Consider the following 15,773-nt stretch of genomic DNA (forward strand, 5'->3'; position numbering starts at 1 on the left):
CTCGGTCTCTTTCTCCTTTTCCGCTTACGATCCGCTCCTCTGCCCCATCCTGCTACCTCCGTATATTTCTCTATCCTGCCCTCTGTGTCGCGCTCTCCTTCTCTTTTTCTGTTCCTCCTCGTCCGCCTTCCTCCGCTCCCGTCCCTTCCTCCCCTCGTTACCTGCCTCCCCTTTGCCTGCGCCTCCTTGTTTATGTGATTTGCTGCGTCGCTCCCCCTCTTCTCTCTTATTACCCTTCCTCTCCGCTGTCTCCCATCCTCAAGGATCCTACGCTTTCCTCCGCTTTGAACCACTCCCACAATCGTTCCTCGTACCTCGGCTTTTCTTTTCCTTCTCCCGAATGTACCTCTCCGCAACTTGCCCTCCCGTCCTCCCTTCCTGAAGTCCTTCCTCCTCGTCCGTCTCCCCTCCCTCTCTGCTGATCCTTCCTTTCCATCCCGCTCGTACTTCTCTTTTCCTCCTCTCCACCTTGCCTCTACCTTGGCTCCTTCCTGTCCCCTCGCTCCTCCCTTCTTCCTCTAGCTCTCTTTTTTCTTTTTCCGTCCGTCGTCCTCCCCTTCCTTGGTCCTCGGCGCTCTCCTTCCTGTCGCCCCGGTCGTCCTCTCCCTCGCGTCTCCTCCTTTCCTCCCCTCTCTTCTCTTTTCCTCCTCTCCCATCCTCTCCTCCTTTCCTCCCTTCCTCCCCTCGCCTCTACTCTCTTTTCTTTTCCTCCTCTCCCCTCCCTTCCTCCCCTCTCCTCTCCCATCCTCTCCTCCTCTCCCACGGGTCCAGCGTCTCGGGGCGCAGTGATGCTCTCCCCTCCCCGCCTTTGGCCGACGTTCCGTCGGCCTCCAGGTGGGGGCGGTAGCGAGGGCGCTGCTGTTGGTTGTTGATGCTGAGGAAGCGTCTCCTTCACTTCTGCATCTGAGAGGAGGAGAGACAGGCACCGACTTCCTGTCAGCGCTGCGCTCGGCTGCCTGGCTGCCTCTCCGGGAGGCTTGTGGTTCTGCAGAGCGGCGGGAGGGACGCTTCTGTCGGCGGCGTATGGGCCAGAGAGCGACGCCCGGGACCTCGGCGCGATAAGGAACCGGCGCAGCGGGACGCGGAGCGCGCGCAGCCGTAGATGCGGATTGTTTACGCCGGTGGGCTCGGCTCCTCGTCCCGCGTCCCCGCCTCCCCGCGCCTCCGAGCGGCCGCCTCGGCTCAGCGGCGCCGCCGCAGATAGCGCCCGTGGAGCGGGCTGATGCCGGCCCTGGTGCTCGGCCCGGCCTTCATCACCGCCTCCACCATCATCACCCTCCGCGCGTGCGTCCGCTAGAGAGCTACGAGGCGCCGCGCACGCTAGCGGAGACAGCAAGAGGAGGAGCCGGGTTCGGGTTCGGGCGCAGCGGCGCGCGGTGTCGGACGGAGTGGATGAGCGGCGGGAGCGAACCCAGAGATGGCTGTCCTCAAACTGGCCGAGCAGGTAGAGCCGCTAGCTGCCGTTAGCTTAGCCCCTCGTTCTGTCTGTGCCGCTCTTCTCTTTGTGTTTCCACTCCCGAACGCGCCAGGCGCACCGCACGTCTGCGTTTCCGTCCCGTACACTGCGCGCGTGCAGCGCCCAGAGACACCGGACCCCCCGTCCCCAAAAGCCCGTTCTGTTAGAATATGCTCCGTTAGAGGCGGACAGCCCACTTCTCACACACTTCCTGTCTCTGCTGCGAGCATCACCGGAGCCGCAGCGGAGCTGGAGCCGCTGCGGGGGTGAAGTGATGCCGCAGTTCACAAAGGCTGCGACTCGCACCGAGCGCTTTACTTAGAATAAAATCTGTCCACGGCTGTAGTGGCTGCAGTGGAGCCAGTGTTACAAAGGAGGCGTTCAGGTCCGACTACAGGCTCTGTTTTCATATCACATGTTGCTTCCCAGCAGACTTTACAAAGCCACATTTACAAATCATTATGTTAATATGGGCCAGATGAGACTCGATGCAAACGTGCTGCAGCCACTGCGTTTTTCTCTCTGTCGTTCACTGTCAAAAAGCAAAAAGTTAAAAAACTGTCTCAATTGGGAAGAAGCTTCATCTGGACACAAATCTGCAGCCTTCAGCAGATTTCCAGTTTCGTCCTGCGATGCAGTAAATATTTGTGATGTAGTTGGACCCAGTTGGACCGTTTTGAAAGGGGCCGCGTTCAGCGCTGGGTGAGGTGCTGTCGGGCCCGTGGTGTCAGATCCAGAACGGGCAGAGCTGCTCCTTTATGCAACGCACTGCAGGACTTCCTGTTGTTTGCAGACAACATGCCGATGAGCTGCGATAAGTGGATCCCAGAGCGGAGGCGCTGTGCTCTCTGTTCATCGTGAGCTGGAGTTCATTTCTGGTTCTGAGACGTTTGCGTCTGTGGGCAGTGATTCAAACGTCATTTTGCTTTCCCTAAGGTTTGGTCCTAGTTTTGTCAGTTTGTGGTGGTTCTGAGCCTCCTCGTGTCTGGAGCTATGGTGGGTTTGGCCCTTTCTCGTGTATCTGCATCTCTAGTCACCGAACACAGGCAGTTTCCACCTCTTCGCTATTGTTTTGATGCATTTCCTCATAGTGGTGCTTGTTTTTTCTCCGCCAGTCAAACATGTACTTCTGTTCTGTGCTTTAAACGGATGCTGTGTCAGAATAGAAGCAAAACATTATGAGCTGATACAGGGTGTAAGGGAGGTTTGTGGCTCATATCTTATCAGCCTTGTTCAGTTTCCTGTATCTGCTTCACCTGCGTGAAACCCTCAGAAGCCTCCGTTTGTTGAAGGAAGCTAATGGGACAGCGGCTTGTGATGTGGGACGAGCAGGAGGAGAGCGGGTCCGGCTGGAGGCCTGTCTCCTCAGACTCTGAGTGGAGCGGAGGCGGACGGCAGCTGAGCCCTGCAGGTGTGGAATGCAAACAGAGATCAGCTGATGGGAGCTCTGTGCAGCAGACGCAGGCAGGGCGTGTTGCTCCAGGTCCTGGACTGTTTACTACAGCCTGGTTCTGGCCCGTTTAGGGAGATCCCGTGCGGTGCTGGTGGAGCCTGAGCGATGTATCAGTGACAGCCAAATTTAGAAGTGAAGTGACGTCAGCTCCGGCACCTTCTGTTCCACTGGTCTCACTCTCTGCTCTGGAAACATCCAGACCGATTTCTGTCCTTTTAGTCGCTTGTCTTCACTTCACGGTGAAGTCTGTTTTACTAACCAGCGGATTAACCGCCGCATCCGGTCTGTGTGAGCCCAGCATGCGGTTTCATTCATGCTCTGGTGCAGTCTCTGGTTCCTCCCTGAGCCAGCGTCGGCCGCACCCACCCCACCCGAGTCTGTTAGCGCAGACTGCTGGACGCAGACGCTGCTCCACGCGGAGACTGCTGTGCAGCCTGCGCACGCAGACGCTGCTTGCCTGAGTGCCCACGGCGCTGCAGACGCAGACGCTGCTTGCCGAGCAGCCAGACCGTGCTTGCTGACGCAGCGGCGCTGCTTGCCTGACGCAGACGCTGCTTGCCTGACGCAGACGCTGCTCCGACGCAGCGCAGACGCAGACGCTGCTTGCCTGACGCAGACGCTGCTTGCCTGACGCAGGCGCAGGCGCAGACGCTGCTTGCCTGACGCAGACGCAGGCGCTGCTTGCCTGACGCAGACGCAGACGCTGCTTGCCTGACGCAGACGCAGACGCTGCTTGCCTGACGCAGACGCTGCTTGCCTGATGCAGGCGCAGACGCAGACGCTGCTTGCCTGATGCAGGCGCAGACGCAGGCGCTGCTTGCCTGATGCAGGCGCAGACGCAGGCGCTGCTTGCCTGACGCAGACGCAGGCGCTGCTTGCCTGACGCAGACGCAGGCGCTGCTTGCCTGATGCAGACGCTGCTTGCCTGACGCAGGCGCAGGCGCAGACGCTGCTTGCCTGACGCCAGCTGAGTGTGTTTGCTGTGCACGCGGCCTCTGCGTGTGGAAGCTGAAGAGGCCGCGTGCTGCGGCGCCTGCTGCTTCATTGCTCTGCTGGTTCCTCCTAAAGCCCAGCCGCTGCTGCAGTTATTGGTGGGGTGTGAACCAGCGCCTCCATTCAGACGCGTTCAGAGTAGTGGGGTGGAAATGTTCATGTGACTCTGTCGCCTTCTCCCTCCAGTTCTTGACTTGGCTTCTTGTTTTTGATTGTTGCATAATCCTCACTATTGCTTTTGATGCTTTCCCTGCAGAAATGTCCCCTGAACTCATATTAAGACACTGAACCAGTGTAGGGCATTAAATGTAGTGAGAAGCTCTCTGTGCTGACTCTGTGGACCTGACACTGATATTAGGTTCTAAGAAGTGAGATAATGTGGCGTTAGACCAGAATCGAAACGGGGGGAATAACGTCAGATGAGGAAGTGGTTTTGTTTCACGCTCCGTTTTTAAAGCAGAAGTGAAACGCTGCTCTGTGGTTCCTCTCTGAGAAGGAGGGACTGTGCAACAGGAAGTCAAGTGCAGAAGCACACAGGAAGCGCTGCCCGTCTCTGCTCGGTCCCATTCATCACCTCCGTGTCGCAGATTGGACCGAGGCCTCCACATTCACATTCACCATAAACGTTTGGAAATCAAATCATTAAGTGTGTGTGAACTAGTGCACATCAAGAGTATCTCACTAATGCCAGGAGGAAGTGGTTCGTCACAGCTGCTGCTGTTCAAAGGGACAGAACCGCAAAGACGGCAGAATTAAAGCTGCAGCTTCAGCTGTTGTTGGAAACACGTTCGGGCCGTTAAAGCCCAGATGTGTCCTGTTGAATGTGGAAACATGACGAACCTGCATTTGCTCCTTATCTGGATCTGTGAGCGTAAATAAGGGCTGAGCTCCACTGTGTCCACGAACAAGCAACAGCTGTGAAGTTTATGGATCACAGGATGTGTTTTAGAACCTCTGTTGGTTCAACCGATGAATAGTGTGGTAGCAGCAGGTTCTGGCTCTGGTCCTGGTCCTGTCTGGACTCTGGACTCACGTCCTGCTCCGGTCTGGTGTTAATTTCTGTCCTCGTCTCCTCTTCAGCCTCCTCTCATCCAGGCGATCTTCAGTGGAGACCCTGAGGAGATCCGCATGCTCATATACAAGTCTGAAGACATCAATGCTTTGGTGAGAACACCACACAAGCACTCATCTATCAATCCATGACACTCCTCCACAGCTCAGCTCCCACTCAGGCTTCATCAGCCTCAACCCCACAGGTGAAACTTCATAATGTTAATGTTGTGAGGCCCAAATCTGAGCCGCTCACTCAGCTTCTAGCTTCTCGCCGGCCACATTCTTCTCCTCCACCCTCCACTTCCTGTGGGAGCCAGCTCCTATGGCGAGGGCAGGAGGTTCTGTCCCTTAGCTCTCAGACCGTAACAGGTCCAGGCTGGGACCGGTTCTGCCCGGTTCTCTTATGCTGGTCTAACAGGTCGGCCTGCTCTGATCTCAGCTCGCTCAGCTTTTCATGAGAGCTGTGAGCGTGGTTCTCCAGCCCGCTGGTTCTGTAGCCCGCTGGTTCTGTAGCCCGCTGGTTCTGTAGCCCGCTGGTTCTCCAGCCCGCTGGTTCTGTAGCCCGCTGGTTCTGTAGCCCGCTGGTTCTGTAGCCCGCTGGTTCTGTAGCCCGTTTGTTCTCCAGCCCGCTGGTTCTGTAGCCCGTTTGTTCTCCAGCCCGCTGGTTCTGTAGCCCGCTGGTTCTGTAGTAAACTCACTGAGCACCTTCTCCCTCAGGATGCAGAGAAGCGAACCCCGCTGCATGCAGCAGCCTTCCTGGGCGATGCCGAGATCACGGAGCTCCTCATCCTGTCTGGTAAATGTTGTACCTTTACGTTTGTGTCCTCTTCTACTGTGGCTGATATTAAACTGTACGATTCTTGGCTTCATTCGTCTCTAGGGGCCCGGGTCAACGCCAAAGACAACATGTGGCTCACGCCTCTTCATCGCGCCGTGGCATCTCGGAGCGAGGTGAGCACACACACGCGCGCACACACACGCGCACACACACACACACACACACACACACACACACACACACACACACACACACACACACACACACACACACACACAGGCCATAACTTTCTCCTTCGTGGAACGGAAACGGACCTGGAAGAACCCAATGAGACTTGTTGCTCCGTGCAGAACAGGCTCAAACAGGTGATTCAACATAGCTGGAATAACTGGAGGAGTCACGTTGGTGACGTGGTGCAGGTTCCTATAAAAGCAGACTGTTGACAGTGTGGGAGTGTGTGAAGCGTGTGGTTGTGAACTCCTTTGTGTAAACAAATGATGTAAGTGTTCAAAGCTCCATCTTCATGGTCAACACAATCATCTGCAGCGGACGATGAATGAACCTGATCAGAATGTTTCACATTTCTGACACTAGAAGTTAATGGTTTTATTATTATTGTTTACCGAGTTTGTTTGGATTATAAATTAAACCTCTGACAAAATGAAAATGGATCTTTTTACCTTTTCCACCAGTTTTACCAACATGGCTTTGATGGATTCAATAAAGATGAACTGGGTGTGAACAAAGACTTGAACAAAGAGTGAGTTCCTGTGTTTCTTTGCTCCTCAGGAGGCCGTGAGAGTTCTGATCCGTCACTCGGCCGACGTGAACGCTCGGGACAAGAACTGGCAGACGCCGCTGCACGTGGCCGCGGCCAACAACTCCCTGCGATGCGCCGAGGTCGTCATCCCACTGCTGAGCAGCGTCAACGTGTCGGACCGCGGCGGGCGCACGGCGCTGCACCACGCCGCCCTCAACGGCCACGCCGAGGTGACGCAACCGGCTATTTGTGTTAGAGGAAACCGGTGGGCGAGCGATGGGTCTAAAAGTAGGAGCGAGAGGAGGCAGGAACGTGGAGCCGAGCTGAATGGAGCCGTCTGTTTCTGTGATGAGACAGAGCTGTTATGTAAAGAGCATCTCCCACACTCACTGCTCCTGGAGCCTCTTGTTTTAAGTTCGGCTGCTGCTCTCAGGCCTCAGTGGGTCGTGATGGGCTGAAGAACCAGGGCCCGTTCACATTCATTCATTCATTCATTAGCAGCAGCCTTATTAACTGAGGTGTGATCTGAACCACAGCTTTGGTGTAAATAAATGAGCGGCGCCCGGTTCTCTCCTGTCTCCAGATGGTGAACCTGCTTCTGGCTAAAGGAGCCAACATCAACGCCTTCGATAAGAAGGACGGCCGCGCGCTGCACTGGGCAGCTTTCATGGGTGAGACACAGACGCCAGCATTTAGCAGAAAATATGACTGGAATTCACAGGTTTGTCGACTTTGACTTTGGAAAATGAAACCACTAGAAATAAGAGCGTCGGCCGGTGGCTCAACAGAGCGTCGGTCTGGGAAGCGGAAAGTTTAAAAAGGACGTCTTATCTTATTAGATGAATAGGAAAGGAAACTTCAAGTGACAAACAGACAAAATGAATATAAACATGTACTAAAACCTAAACCCAGCTCCTCAAACACACACTTCCTGTGTGTGTTTACACAGCCCTGTGCTCTGCTGCGCCCTCTGCAGGTCATCTGGAGGTGGTGCGTCTGCTGGTGAGTCAGGGAGCAGAGATCAGCTGTAAGGACAAACGCGGCTACACCCCCCTCCATGCCGCAGCCTCCAGCGGGCAGATCGCTGTGGTGAAGCACCTGATCAACCTGTCTGTGGAGGTGAGGCGGCTCGGCCCGGTCCCCCTCTGCCCAACGCAGACACGCCCTGTGGATCGGACACAATAGGACTCATTCACAGGCTCGTCCCTCCTCGTCTGTAACAACACGTCCCGTTTTCTCTGACAACAGATCGACGAGTCCAACGCGTTCGGGAACACGGCGCTGCACCTGGCCTGCTTCAACGGCCAGGACGCCGTCGCCAACGAGCTCATCGACTACGGCGCCAACGTCAGCCAGCCCAACAACAAGGGCTTCACCCCGCTGCACTTCGCCGCCGCCTCCACGCACGGAGCGCTGTGCCTGGAGCTGCTGGTCAACAACGGCGCCGACGTCAACGTGCAGGTGGGTGTGACGTCATCAGGGACAGGAAACATCCGGCCGGCGCCTCTACAACGTCCGCACGTTTGCTTTCAGAGTCGGGACGGGAAGAGTCCTCTTCACATGACGGCGGTCCACGGTCGCTTCACCCGCTCCCAGACGCTCATCCAGAACGGTGAGCCCCCCCCTCCACCCCCGCGACCTCTGCTCGACCCCCTGCTTAACGCCGCTCTGTTTCAGGAGGGGAGATCGACAGCGTGGACAAGGACGGCAACACGCCGCTGCACATCGCCGCCCGCTACGGCCACGAGCTGCTCATCAACACGCTCATCACCAGCGGCGCCGACTCCACCAGGTTGGTTGACGGACCCGCGGGGGGCGTTGCCATAGTAACGTGTGTGCGTGACGGTGGTCTCTGCCCTGTCTCTGCAGGCGAGGGGTCCACGGCATGTTCCCTCTGCACCTGGCGGCCCTGAACGCTCACGCCGACTGCTGCAGGAAGCTGCTGTCCTCAGGTACGAGCACACGAGCAGCCGGCGACGTCATGCGCCCACGAGTGCTGGTTCAGCGTCTGCTCGTCCCTGGGACGGTCCTCAGGCGTGTTTGTGGTGGAATCCTGCACAGACACTCACATTCAGCTCCGGCCAAATTCAAGTCACAATGCTCGAGAGCAGACAAGGCCTGGCTCAGTGTCGTCCCTCACTGATGGGACAGGACGCGTACATTGCTACATGCAGAGCTGGAGTTGGAGTTAACTGGTCTGTCAAACACATGCGAAGCAGGGAACAGGTCCCGGTTCTGTGTGCGTCCGGTGGGATGGACCTGGCTCCTCGTGTGTCTCTGCTGAGACACTGGCGTGAAAACAAAGAAGCGATTGAGCTGCGTTTATATGAGTTGGTTGTTGTGTAAAAGAACACAAACCACGAATGTCGAGCGACCGTGACCAGTCCTCAGCCTCTCTGATTGTTTCCACTGTTTCTGCTTTCATCCTGTACAGCAAAGCACTAATCTCTGGACGTGTCACACTCTCTACATGTTGACTGTTAGTGCAGCTTTGAGTCGCTCCTGTGATTCGCTGAGCTCTGTCTTTGGCTGCTCTCCATCTCAGCTGCCTGTCGCACTAACCTGTGTCTCTGTCTCTCTGCCTGTGCTGTCTCCCTGCGCTGCCTCATCAGGTCGGAGGTTTAGCATAATGTGTAACGACTCGGTCCTGTCCGCAGGCTTCCAGATCGACACCCCCGACAGCCTGGGGAGGACCTGCCTGCACGCGGCTGCAGCCGGAGGGTGAGCTGCTGCACGGAGGCCACGACCTCCTGTCGCTTTAGCATGAAACCGGGTGGTGGATATTTAGACACTGATCGTTACACACAACAATGATCATATAAACAGTCAATGAGTACATTAGACACAAAAATCAAGCTTCATTTGCAGATCTAAGCTCGTGCTGGTCTAATGTTTTCACTCTGTCGGCAGCAACGTGGAGTGTGTGAAGCTGCTCCTGAGCAGCGGTGGAGACCACAACAGGAGGGACAACTGTGGCAGGTGACGCCAGCGGCTCCTTCCTTAAATAACAGGGTGTTAAATGTGCTTCATGGTCCTGAACGCGCCTCGTGTTACCACTCAGGACCCCGCTGCACTACGCGGCCGCCAGCCGTCACTACCAGTGTCTGGAGACTCTGGGGACCTGCGGCACTGCCATGAACGCCACCGACCAGTGGGGGCGCTCTGCTCTGCACTACGCCGCCGCCTCGGACCTGGACCGGAGGTGAGACCTTCAGTGTGCTGACAAGTGACACAGAAACTTCCACAGCTCACGGTTTCCATGGTAATTGGAGGTGATGCTGAGGCACCTGCGGGGTCACAAGTCAAGTAGCTGGTCGTTCTACTTGTTGGTATGAGGCTAATGCTAATATGGCACTCCTTTGCTGTCATTCTTCAGGCGCCGTGTTGCCTTGGAGCCTGAGAGTGAAGGCGTCCAGGCAGAGAGAGAGAAGGAGGCGGCGCTGTGAGTCCACTGACAGACACCGCTGAGCCGTCCGTGCTTCATTCTTTTGGTGCTGTCGTAACCAGCGCTTCTTACCTTTGCAGATGTTTAGAGTTTCTGCTGCAGAGCGGAGCGACGGCTTCTCTGAAGGACAAACAGGGCTACAGCCCGGTCCACTACGCTGCAGCCTACGGACACAGACACTGTCTGGAGCTGGTTGGTTGCTTTGTGTTTTTGTTACCGCTGTGAAGTTTTAACACGGACTTCACACTGTTTGGATCGTCAACTGGCTGCACATTCAGGCTCTCATGCTTCTGATGTGACCTGCAGCTGCTGGACCAGGACGACGGCCTCCAGGACCCTGAGTCTGCCAGCACCAGGAGCCCGCTGCACCTCGCTGTGAGTCCGAGCAGCCGTCCCGCTGCGTGTCCTACATGTGTCTGAACGTGTCCCTCTGCAGGCGTACCACGGCCACGCGCAGGCTCTGGAGGTGCTGCTGCATGGGGAGAGGGAGGTGGACCAGCGGGACGAGGCGGGGAGGACCCCGCTGGCCCTGGCCGCCCTGCGTGGCCACTCAGACTGCGTCCACACGCTCCTCAGCCAGGGGGCGGCGCCGCGCACGGCCGACGCCCAGCTCGGACGCTCGCCGGTGCACCTGGCAGGTCGTTTCACTTCCTGTGTTGCTGTGGTGACGGGCGACTGACACTAAAACAGAAGCTCTGTGTCTCCTCTCAGTGATGAACGGTCACACGACGTGCGTGCGCCTCCTGCTGGACGAGCCGGACAGCGCCGACCTGGTGGACGCCGCGGACTCTCAGGGACAGTGAGTAGCGTCCTCTCTGCTGCCTCTCCGTGTTTCCTGCCTCTCACGCGCGCGTCCTCGTCCTCAGGACTCCTCTGATGCTGGCGGTGGCGGGAGGCCACGTCGACGCCGTGTCCCTGCTGCTAGAGAGAGAAGCCGACGTCAATGCGGCCGACAACCGCGGACTGACTGCCCTGCACCTCGGGGTGGGTGCTGCACCGTGTGCTCCCTCTGCTAAATGAAGCCCTGGTGTGAGTTGACCTTGAGTCCGTCTGCTCCCCAGCTGCTGTGTGGGCAGGAGGAGTGCATCCAGTGTCTCCTGGAGCAGGAGGCCTCGGTTTTGATCGGTGACTCTCAGGGTCGTACCCCCATCCACCTGGCGGCGGCCCGAGGCCACGCCTCCTGGCTCAGCGAGCTGCTGAGCATCGCCTGCTCTGAGCCGCCGTCGCTGCCGCCGCTGAGGGACCGCGCCGGCTACACGCCGCTGCACTGGGCCTGCTACTACGGTGGGTGGCGCCGCTGCTCCACAGCTAGCGCCTCCAGCCACATATTAAAGGCGTGCTTCATGCCTGCAGGTCAGGACGGCTGTGTGGAGGTTCTGCTGGAACAGAAGGGCTGTCGGCACATTGATGGGAACCCCTTCACTCCTCTGCACTGCGCTGTGTAAGGCTTTGATATTTAGAGCGGCAGAACAATCGCCTTAAAATTCCTTCAACTCTGTTTGTGCTTCACGCGTCAGGATCAATGATCACGAGGCCTGTGCTTCTCTGCTGCTGGAGGCGATGGGCTCAGACATCGCTGGCTGCAAAGACTCCAAGGGCAGGTGAGAGACGTGTGCGTGCGTGTACGTGTACATGCATGGAGCTCCAACGCTCGGCTCATCCTCTGCTTTGGTTCCTGTCTCGCAGGACTCCGCTTCACGCTGCCGCGTTTGCCGGACACGTCGACTGTCTCCAGCTGCTGCTTTCCCATGATGCATCTGTCAACGCTGTGGACCAGTCGGGTCGCACTGCCCTGATGATGGCAGCGGGGAAGGGCAGGCTCGGGGCTCTGGGTAAACCGTGCAACGGCTTCACAGCTGGTGGCGTCAGACCTGCAGCATGTTGACCTCTCTGTTTCCTGTCCCGCGTTGCAGAGGTGCTGTTGACCAGCGCCGCCCACAGTCTGACGGACAAAGACGGCAACACTGCCCTGCACCTCGCCTGCAGCAATGTAAGTTCCACACACAAACATGGGTTGAGGCAGCTATGACGTGCTATAACCTGTTGCGACTCGTTGTGACCCGTTGTGACTTGCTGTGACCTGTTGTGACTCGTTGTGACCCGTTCTGACTTGCTGTGACTCGCTGTGACCCGTTCTGACTTGCTGTGACTTGCTGTGACTCGCTGTGACCCGTTCTGACTTGCTGTGACTCGCTGTGACTCGCTGTGACCCGCTATAACCCGTTGCGACTCGTCGTGACTTGCTGTGACCCGTTGTGACCATTCTGACTTGCTGTGATTCGCTGTGACCTGTTGTGACCCGTTGTGACTCGCTGTGATCCTTTGTGATTTGCTGTGACCCGTTGTGACTCGCTGTGACCCGTTGTGACCATTCTGACTTGCTGTGACCCTCTGTGTCCTGGTTTCACAGGGAAAGGAAGACTGTGTGTTGCTGATCCTGGAGAAGCTGTCTGACACTGCACTCATAAACGCCACCAACGCAGCTCTGCAGACGTGAGTCCGGTCGGACCCTCCATGTCCTCCTGCCTGGGTCAGCCCGGTTCCGTTCACAGCGCCCTTTCCCTCTCTTGTTTGTTCCTCAGTCCTCTCCACCTGGCGGCTCGTAGCGGACTGAAGGAAGCGGTCCAGGAGCTGCTGTCCCGCGGAGCCAACGTCCAGACAGTGGATGAGAACGGTAGGAGGACGGTCCTGGTTCTGTCCAGGCTCCAGCTGCTGCCTGCCGCTGTCGTTGCTCTGCATGACTGTTCTCTGTCCTCCAGGCGTTGTTTGTTTCCCACTGGGCGATGAGATGAAGGCTCTTACAGATCCAAGGTTTTATTCAGATTGTTCTTTTTGGTCACGGCTTCCTGAAATCAGCAGTGACAGGACCGTTCCTCTCACATGAAGTGTTGCCTTTGTCCTCAGGCCGTCAGTGGGATCCAAGCTGCGTGTTTGTCTTTTCAAAGTCCAGCTGAAATAAAAGCCACACGTCTTATGTTCCACTCACCAGCGCTGATCAGTCTGTTAGATGTCCCCTCTTGTCTGTCACTTGAATGCAGCATCCACGACTCAGCTGGACTTTGTTGTCTCCGTCCCCCCCGTCAGCTGGCTGGACACTAATGGAATGCTGCTCCGTCCCTTCTTTTGTCTCCCGCTTTGCCTCCCCCGCTTCCCCCACGTCCACGTCTCTCTGTCTCTCTCCCTCAGGTCTGACGCCTGCTCTGGCTTGTGCTCCTAGCAGAGAGGTGGCTGACTGTCTGGCTCTCATTCTGGCTACCATGATGCCTTTCTGCTCCCCTTGCAGCTCCGGGGCTCCCTCCCCAGGCTCCCTCCTGAGGCAGCTGCCCCACCAGGGCGGCGCTAAAGGCTCTGGACTCGGGCCTGGACCTTGCCCCGGACCACGGGGCCCTCGCAGCCCCAGGAACCCCTCCGGACCCTCCAGCGAGGGGACCACAGAGAACGACTCGGAGGACTCGGAGACCTTCTGACCCCTCCGAGCCAACTCTCTACCCTCCTACCTCCAAGTGTGCGCCCGAACATTTTCCTGCCCCCCTCAAGGAACGACGACACATTTCCGTGGAAATGTGCACTTTTTAGGCAGAAGGGCAGAGATTGGTTTGTGACCAGAGCAAAGTGTTCAAAGTTAAATTAATCAAACATTAATCACAAATCAAAACTCACAAATTGAAACATTCAATAATTTCATCAACTTCATAGAACTAAGTGAAATAAACATATTATTCAACTAAATTAACTTATTGGTTTGTAAAAAGAATTCAAAGTCAGACCTTTGGTTTGATTTAAGGAGCTAAAATTTATTTAATGTATTAACTGATTTATTTTGCAGCAGGTTAAAAACTGGAGTAAACCTTAGATTCCACTTTGCTAATTTACCGTTGAACACTGGCTCCTCGTCACTCCCTCCGTCCACCAGGCTGCAGGCCCAAACAAATAAGAAGAAGCTGCGCTGGATCCGAGGATGCGGCTGAACAGTAGTTTGTTCTGGACCCGCTGGGGTTCAGGCGTTTGCATGTTTGTGTAAACTCACAATTCATTCTTTTTACTCACGGGTGCTTCGATCCAAACCGACCTCGGTATTTAAGTCTCAGAAGGACTCAGCAACTCGCCTCTCGAGACTCTTACAGAAAAAAGCCATTTTAACTGTTTGTACAAAACGATGTAGACCAAGACAGAGTGTGATTTTAACATTTGTATCATTTATGGCTTGTTGTCATACCAAATATTTGACTGTCACGTTCCTGTGTATCAAATGGCACAGAGCTTGTTTTTATCTGTTGACAACTGAAGCACAAATTAGGAAATTGCCGTCGCCTGCGGCTTGAATGTGAATCACGCAGCCTGTAGAGCATCGAGGACTAAGACGGGTCCCCGGTACGTCTGCAGACTTCGGCTGAAGACGCTGAAGTAAGCGCTTCACGCCTACAGTACACGACAGGTTTGTTCTGACTGACCTGGCTCAGCCACACGTGAGGATCACACCACGTGCAGTAGCCGCTGATGCAGCTGGATGTTGTCCCGCGGCCCTGAAGGCCTCCCTGCACTGTCCTGACTCCCTACAGAGGAGCGGCCCTAAAGGTTTACTCACAAGCTCAAATTCTAGTGATGAAAAACTTGTTACTCGCTATTTATGATCCATTACATGATGGTACAGAAACAACCAGCACTTGACCACTTCCTCCTCGTCCTCCGTGTTCCTACCACGATGTGTGCCATTGTCTGAAACGCGTCCAGTGCCTTGATGTCGAACTTTTTTCACATAGTGTTTCTAGATTCTAATGTCCTTGAGAGTTTGAAGGATCCGTTCACCTAAAAGCACAGTAGCTACAGTGAGTGAGTCTAAAACCTAGAGCTACGACATTCACCCGTTTCATCAGGGAATGAAAGCAACAGAAGGAATCTGCTGAATCTGTAGACTCTGAGCTCTTGGAACGTTTCAGCATTTGTGTAGGTTTTGTGCCTTGGGTGAACAGATTCTTTATTATGCTGAGCATAGTTTTGGCGATTATGTAACATTGGATAAAACGTTTGAGAGAATCTGCATGAATGTTCTGCAGAGGTTTTTGTGTGAACTGTTTGTCGCTCCACTGGTGATATGCAAGAAAAGGAGGTGAAGACCAGAAGCATGTGTGCGTCTGTCTGGAGACTCCGGCTTCCAGCCTCCAGCCTCATTCAGCCTGAATAAATACAACAGAGCCGCTTTAGTGTGGTTCAGGGCTCCGTGGCTTTTAGCCTACATTATTCCAATTAGAGCTCATGGTGTTTGCTGGAGACTGAGCTGAGGAGCAGGTTTACAGACCTCAGATTGCTGGTTTTGGTCTTTACAGAGAAAAACAATATTACCAGTGCTGTCTTTAATTTGGTTGAGTGCGTCAGCATAGGTACTGATATGAAACTAAACTGCTTTTGTACATATTAACCTAAAAAAAGAACAACTCATCAGAGGTTTAAACAAATAAAAAAATGTTTTTTTATTCAATCTCCTACAATGGTTTGAAAGTGTGTATATTAACGGTTTTATCTTCCAATGAAGCCTGATAAGCACACGTTGCCAGTCTGCCAGTATTATCGCTCAGTCCTGACAATCGCGGCCGTCATGCGTCTGATGATTTTCATAGCAGTTCCTGATGCAGTACGACTTGCTGAGGGCTTTCTGTCAGCTACCTGTTTGTTTTATATGAATCATGCTACTATAAAAAGAAATCTGTTAAGTTCCTGCGGTGTTGTGGTATTCTCTCATTCTCTTTGTGTAAGTGCATTTAAAAAAATTGAGTAGTGTTAAACTATGAGTCCTGTTAAATGTGTTTCATCACATTTTGACAGCAGCCTTCCTGCTCT

General features: G+C 55.1%; 1 protein-coding gene across 3 annotated transcripts; it reads left to right on the plus strand.

The window, feature by feature from the left end:
• The first annotated feature begins 824 nt into the window (after window positions 1–824).
• Window positions 825–15,651, plus strand: ankrd44 (ankyrin repeat domain 44). Of its 3 annotated transcripts, none has more exons than XM_029137723.3 (28): window positions 825–1,444; window positions 4,983–5,066; window positions 5,673–5,751; window positions 5,836–5,906; window positions 6,523–6,723; window positions 7,077–7,164; window positions 7,470–7,612; window positions 7,742–7,954; window positions 8,027–8,105; window positions 8,171–8,285; window positions 8,363–8,445; window positions 9,106–9,214; window positions 9,404–9,472; window positions 9,555–9,695; window positions 9,870–9,935; window positions 10,019–10,130; window positions 10,245–10,313; window positions 10,375–10,576; window positions 10,650–10,737; window positions 10,805–10,922; window positions 11,000–11,222; window positions 11,292–11,379; window positions 11,456–11,539; window positions 11,625–11,770; window positions 11,852–11,928; window positions 12,349–12,431; window positions 12,521–12,612; window positions 13,125–15,651. In XM_029137723.3, the coding sequence occupies exons 1-28, from the start codon at window positions 1,418–1,420 to the stop codon at window positions 13,403–13,405; spliced, it is 3,231 nt and encodes a 1,076-aa protein (XP_028993556.1). In that variant the 5' UTR covers window positions 825–1,417; the 3' UTR covers window positions 13,406–15,651. The 3 variants fall into 3 exon arrangements, with proteins under 3 accessions (XP_028993556.1, XP_028993557.1, XP_028993558.1); XM_029137724.3 differs by having other exon boundaries at window positions 828–1,444; window positions 9,151–9,214; XM_029137725.3 differs by having other exon boundaries at window positions 828–1,444; window positions 13,222–13,396.
• Window positions 15,652–15,773: the final 122 nt, after the last annotated feature.

This window comes from Betta splendens, chromosome 21 (assembly GCF_900634795.4).
Source record: "Betta splendens chromosome 21, fBetSpl5.4, whole genome shotgun sequence".
Taxonomy (NCBI): Eukaryota; Metazoa; Chordata; class Actinopteri; order Anabantiformes; family Osphronemidae; genus Betta; species Betta splendens.